Source organism: Eptatretus burgeri, chromosome 7 (assembly GCF_056783735.1).
Source record: "Eptatretus burgeri isolate ZD-2024b chromosome 7, Ebu_testis_v1, whole genome shotgun sequence".
NCBI classification, from domain to species: domain Eukaryota; kingdom Metazoa; phylum Chordata; class Myxini; order Myxiniformes; family Myxinidae; genus Eptatretus; species Eptatretus burgeri.
In genome coordinates this window covers 103576078-103582638 of record NC_140967.1, presented here as the reverse complement: position 1 = coordinate 103582638, position 6561 = coordinate 103576078, and the positions used below count along the sequence as shown (strand labels likewise).

The 6561-nt window shown below is 48.8% G+C and overlaps 1 protein-coding gene across 2 annotated transcripts in view; it reads right to left on the bottom strand.

The window, feature by feature from the left end:
- Positions 1–6511, bottom strand: part of TRPC4AP (transient receptor potential cation channel subfamily C member 4 associated protein) — a 46357-nt gene extending 39846 nt beyond the window's left edge. For both annotated transcript variants that reach the window (XM_085890074.1, XM_085890075.1), the window contains exons 1-4: positions 6106–6511; positions 1931–2059; positions 781–897; positions 609–669 (exon numbers count right to left, since the gene is read on the bottom strand). In XM_085890074.1, the coding sequence (XP_085746200.1) occupies positions 609–669; positions 781–897; positions 1931–2059; positions 6106–6264 (466 nt within the window). In that variant the 5' untranslated portion in view covers positions 6265–6511. The remainder of the gene's footprint in view (positions 1–608; positions 670–780; positions 898–1930; positions 2060–6105) is intronic.
- Between the last annotated feature and the right edge of the window lie 50 nt (positions 6512–6561).

The following is a 6561-nucleotide window of genomic DNA, read 5'->3' as shown; positions in this document are numbered from 1 at the left end:
CACCTGGAACAAGTCAGAACTTAAGATCTTAGGGTCCTGAGTGCGAGCCCCTGTCAGGTCAAAGACATAACACCAGGTGGGGTGACTCAGCCTGTCATCCTTCCGAGGCCGGCAAAATGACTACCAGCTTACTGGGGTAATCTGCCATTTGAGTATCCTGCATCGGAGTGACGAACAATCCACGATTGTAATCCTTCGCCAAACGAATCTGCCTCGGTATCTCTATGCGCCTCACGGCGTGCAAGGAATGGTTATTTGTTCACTTGATTCCTCTGCAGTGACTCAGAAGAATTTTTATTATTATTATGTTTTTTTTAAAGACAAAATTTTACTGTTCATTATATATCAAATAAAAATTCCACTTTGGGTTTTATAATTTGTCGAAACAGTTAATCCATAAAATGACATTTGGTGCAACAAATTCATTAAATTAGTGCTCTTTATAATGGAACTCTGAAAAGTAAATGCATAAATTTTAGTCCAACATGCTGGAGTGAATAAGGTATCACTTCTGGATTCTACTCCAAGCCTGTCAAGCTGGAGCAACTTGGCGTCATCAATAACCAATCATTAACAGTATGTCCAACATGCACTACAATGCTACTTACTGCGTCGGTGGAGTTTCACATGGGGAAGCAGTGATGGCCTCATTATGATCTCTACGACGAGCTGGAAAGCACAACCACAGTTAGCAACAGGAACATCCGAAGCGCGAATAAAAAGTATAAATAAATAAATAAATAAACAAATAAATAAATTGAGCCCAAGAGAGATCCCCACCTCGACACCGCCAAACATATCGAAGATATCAGAGTTGACAAACTTGGCAGGTTGTGAAGGAGCACCATCTGCAGGTGCCACATCCATTCCTTCTGGATTGAGCAAGTCATGCAGTTCCTGTGGAATGTTGCAACAACATGAGTGGCCACCTTCTCAAACATTGCTAAGCATGACATCACTAAAAATAAACTAAAACTGAAATCATCATCATTCATGCCAGATAACACACTGGATTAACTGAAGTGTCCACCCAAAAATTATCCAACAGAGGGGATCAACAAAGCGTTGATCAAACTCTGGTAACCGGTGCAGTGGGAAGCAGCTGATGTTTTGGGCATTAACCCTCTGTTGGGGCAAAATGGTGAGACTGGATAAGGGAGAAGGTTAATTGGGGGGGGGGCGGGAGTAATTCAGAAGTGCATGCACCACAACTACATCAGGGAAAAGATTGTGTGGGGTGGGAATGACTCATTTTTACTTCTCATCAGAGAAGGTCCCAGGAGTCACAAGTCAAAGTGAATGGGACTTGGAAAAGCAGGAAAAAATAAGGAGACAACCAAGAAACAAAAAGGGGAGGGAAGAGGAGGAAAAAAAAAAGAGAGAAAGAAAAAGAGAAGAAAAGGTGAGAGAACAAAGGGGATAAAAGGGGAAGAGGAGAGATAAAAGACAAAATAAAAGAATAAAAATTAGAGTGAGAAAAAAGAAAAAGAAAAGTTGGAAGAGACAGGAGGTCAAAGCGCATAATAAGCGCTCATTAATCTCATGGAGGAGCTATCGTCCCAAATCTGAAGATTACATTTTGCTGTTTGTTTGACTGCCCGTGGTGGTGAAATGGAGACAAATGCTGGAGACTGCCACGTGACTGAATGAATGGGGAAGATTGAAGTGTCGAATGATTGGCTTGGAGAGAGATCTGTGTTGTTGGGTCATGCATCAAGTAAGTATAAATTCTACACACTGTATTTCAATTGCAAACCTCACTCGAAGCCCTCATCTGAAAACGTTTCACATTCCACAGGAATGTTGAGCATTTTCATCAAAAACAAAATCAAGAATATTTCCCAGTAAAATGACCAACTCCCCCTCACCCTACCCCCATCCCTTCCTGAATGAAAACACAGAATAACAATGACCAGGTAGGATTAATTACTTTGAGGGTGTCCATGCATGTGCGATAGTTGATGTTGTGAGGTTCGCTGTTCTCGTGCAAACAGCGCAGCAGCTGTGGAATGTTGTGCCATCTTTTCCTGTCCTTCAGTACGCGCACACCTTCTGGAATCTGGCGGAAATAGCAGTACGTATGTATATTGTATATGAGCAAGTTGAAAGAAATTTTTAAAAATTACTTATTTTTCTAAGATCACTCAATTTGTGTGACATCGACTACGACATAGGAATAATAGTTATGTTGATGCAACATGTTGCGGTTTTGGAAGACCTTGGGGAGAAGAATACAACGCATAAGGAATCCCGAGCGTACTTATCTCCATAGCAATTGTGCTCAGCTAAAATACCCCTCCCCCTTCCCCTCATATCAATGGAAGGGAGAAGATGTGCTGTGAATGTAGTTAGAACCATCCCCATTGTTCTCGGCCTCATTCTCCAACTCTGGACTCGAAACTCATTCACAAACACTCATTTTCAAACCACATTCTCAAAACAACCCATTTCAGCAGCACTTCGACCGTTTATTCACCATTCCAGCGCATCAATCGCCATCGTGGCATTTTCAGCGCGACCAGTGTTATCACTGGACCACCACGCCAGGCACTGCCCGGGATGTGGCAGCCATCCCTCCTGCCGCGTGCCTGGATCGCAGTGAGCCAAAGTCAGTGGGGGCAGGAAGAAAGGCAACAAAAGCCTGATGGAGCAGTTCGTGGTGTGTTGAGTTCTGGAGATCAGGTGCTGAGTTCAGATCCTGAAAGAGTTCAGGTCTTTGAGGTACTCCCATCTTGAGAGAGTTCTGAGAGAGCAAGTTCAAGTTTTGAAAGAGTACAGTCGAAAGCGTTCACGTCCCAAGTCCTGGGAAGAGAGACCTGACCACATTGACCGAGTTCCCAAAGTACCAAGCAGAATGAGTACTGTACCAAACGGAACAAGCGCAGCACCATGCGGAACGAGCGCTGACCAAGGACTCCTCCGAACTGACTTCTTTCTTACACGTCTTCACACACGCACCTTATACCCTCGCAACTTATAGCTCATACACCTCATCGAGTCGCTACTGCTCATACTATACGCCACCGCACCACTCCTCCCACTTGCCTGCACAATACACCTTGTTCGTCACAAGTGAGCCATCAGCTCACGTACAGGTGAGGTCAGGGTCTACAGCATATATGCTCATGGCAACGCAATGAAAGGCGTAAGAAGATGACCTCTCTATATCCCCTCCCCTCGCCCTGCCTTTCTCTCCCCTCCCCTCCCCTCACCTTCCCCTCCGACTCCGGAGCAGACGGGTCACTTAAAGAACCATGGTCACCAATACTTTGAGGGCGTGGGGTAGGGTTAATTGCCCAATTTCAATATGCCTAAATACCTACGCAGTCTAACTACCGGGGAACCACACCCTCGGCCGACTCTGTCCGATCCGAGTCGCAGGTAACGACTCGGATCCGGCGTAACCGAGCAGAGTTACCAGAGCCGCGCCGGACCAAATGAACAATTTACCCTTGCTATCTCTCAATACACAGCGTGCCAAGCCAATGAAAGAAACACAGAAACGAGCTGGAACATTTAACAAAAGGGGAATTTATTTATAATAATAATAATCGGGGAGGGAAGCACACAAAGAACAGAGTTATCCGAATAAGAAATGTAATGTACAATGAGCAAAAGAAAGCACTTACACAATTCTACTTGAAGACGGGCCCATGCACAGACACACCCCCCCCCAAAAGAAATGATGGCCGCGGCCTTTATTGATACCTCGAGCTTGGAGGGAAGGTGAGCTGGAGGTAAGGATGGACCTTGCCGCCTCGTGCAGCACTTGACGATCCGGCTCGGCGGGACTCGAACCCGCAACATGATGCCGCTCCAAGCACCAGGTACCGCGCTTTCCAACCAGCCACGCACCAATCAACCAAGACCAAGAAGAAGATCAGAGACGACGATGACCCAGGACCAGACGAACCAGCCAGCACCAAGACCCGTGACCCCCAAGACGACCAACCGCTCCAGCCTGGCGTTCATTTATATCTTTCTTGTCCGGGGTGAGAAAAATCGCCATCTGAGGGGGTCTCCATCCTCATTGGCCGGGGTGTCATGGGAAAGTCGCCTTCTGTGGCCATCTCAACACTCATTGGCCGGAGTGCCATGGGAAAGTCGCCTTCTGTGGCCATCTCAACACTCATTGGCCGGAGTGCCATGGGAAAGTCGCCTTCTGTGGCCATCTCAACACTCATTGGCCGGGGTGTCATGGGAAAGTCGCCCTCTGTGCATGATCTCAACACTCATTGGCCGGAGTGTCGTGGGAAAGTCGCCCTCTGCGCATGATCTCCACCCTCATTGGCTGGGGTGTCGTGGGAAAGTCGCCCTCTGTGGCCATCTCAACCCTCATTGGCCGGAGTGTTGTGGGAAAGTCGCCCTCTGTGGCATCTGAATCCTCATTGGCCGGGGTGTCGTGGGAAAGTCGCCCTCTGTGGCATCTCAAACCTCATTGGCCGGGGTGTCATGGGAAAGTCGCCCTCTGTGGCCATCTCAACACTCATTGGCCGGAGTGTCGTGGGAAAGTCGCCCTCTGCGCATGATCTCCACCCTCATTGGCTGGGGTGTCGTGGGAAAGTCGCCCTCTGTGGCCATCTCAACCCTCATTGGCCGGAGTGTTGTGGGAAAGTCACCCTCTGTGGCATCTCAAACCTCATTGGCCGGGGTGTCGTGGGAAAGTCGCCCTCTGTGGCATCTCAAACCTCATTGGCCGGGGTGTCGTGGGAAAGTCGCCCTCTGTGGCATCTCAACCCTCATTGGTCGGGGTGTCGTGGGAAAGTCGTCCTCTGTGGAATTTCAACTCTCATTGGCTGGGGTGTCGTGGGAAAGTTGCCCTCTGTGCGTGATCTCCACCCTCATTGGCCGGGGTGTCATGGGAAAGCCGCCCTCTGTGGCCATCTCAACCCTCATTGGCCAGAGTGTCATGGGAAAGTTGCCCTCTGCGCATGATCTCCACCCTCATTGGCTGGGGTGTCGTGGGAAAGTCGCCCTCTGTGGCATCTGAATCCTCATTGGCCGGGGTGTCGTGGGAAAGTCGCCCTCTGTGCATGATCTCCACCCTCATTGGCCGGGGTGTCGTGGTAAAGTCGCCCTCTGTGCGTGATCTCCACCCTCATTGGCCGGGGTGTCGTGGGAAAGTCGCCCTCTGTGCATGATCTCCACCCTCATTGGCCGGGGTGTCGTGGGAAAGTCGCCCTCTATGGCATCTCAACCCTCATTGGTCGGGGTGTCGTGGGAAAGTCGTCCTCTGTGGAATTTCAACTCTCATTGGCTGGGGTGTCGTGGTAAAGTCGCCCTCTGTGCATGATCTCCACCCTCATTGGCCGGGGTGTCGTGGGAAAGTCTCCCTCTGTGCGTGATCTCCACCCTCATTGGCTGGGGTGTCGTGGGAAAGTCGCCCTCTGTGGCATCTGAATCCTCATTGGCCGGGGTGTCGTGGGAAAGTCTCCCTCTGTGCGTGATCTCCACCCTCATTGGCTGGGGTGTCGTGGGAAAGTCGTCCTCCGTGGCATCTCAAGCCTCATTGGCCGGGGTGTCGTGGGAAAGTCGCCCTCTGTGCGTGATTGGGCAAGGGGTGGAGTCGGAGCTGAGGCGATGGAAATCTCCGCCCACGTACGCGGTCGAACGCACGTGGGCAATGGCGTCGGTGTGCGAAGTAAAGTGAAGGAGATTTGTTGTAAAAAAAAAAAAAAAAAAAAAAAAAAAACTCCACAGCGCACACATGTAATTCCCATTAGACACAGGTAGGGGGCCTAAGTATAAACACATACTTATCCAGATAACTAAACTTGGGGACTGCTGTCTGTCTGTGTACACAAGGCGTCCAGATTTGTAACAATATAACATTTCATTTCTTCTACGCTTATCCTAAAACACCCATTTAATAAGGAGATATCTGCTCCATTTGACACATTGACATCATTAACCCCGAGGAGACATTTCCACAATATAAATAAATAAATAAATAAATAAATAACCACATTTATAATCCACATAAAATAAACACATCGACAGACATTAGGTCGACATTCACAGGTATCGAGTGACAAGTCAAGAGTTGTGTGTAAACGAATGTCGGGAAGTTCCCAGTTTAGTCCAAGATCTCTCAAACAGCCAAACCTGTGCGAGGCCGGTGAACCTGGTCTCGCCTCGCCTCGCACTGTCCAGACGTAACACCACGTTGGCACAGCCTTGATGTCCCAGACACGGCATCCCGTCCGAGCTTCCCACGAGGTACGAACGACCAACCACCCGGCCCGTCTTCCCTGCCGTGGCCATTGCTGAGCGACGTGAAATCGCCACACGAACCGTCCTTCGGTAATTCTGTCGATCGTTCTTTTTCACAAACACACCTTGTCCGACTCGTGTGGAATATTTTTTAACTTATGTATATATATTTTTTAACCGTTAAGGCATCGACTTGATAACGCGCCTTCCGATCCACCGTCGTAAATATCGTCTTCAGCGGATCACTTCCACCAAACACATTCGCCACTTCCTCTTCCTCTTCTTCCGCTACTTCCTCTTCTTCTTCCTCTTCCACTTCCGGTTCCTCTTCTTCTTCTTCTTCTTCCT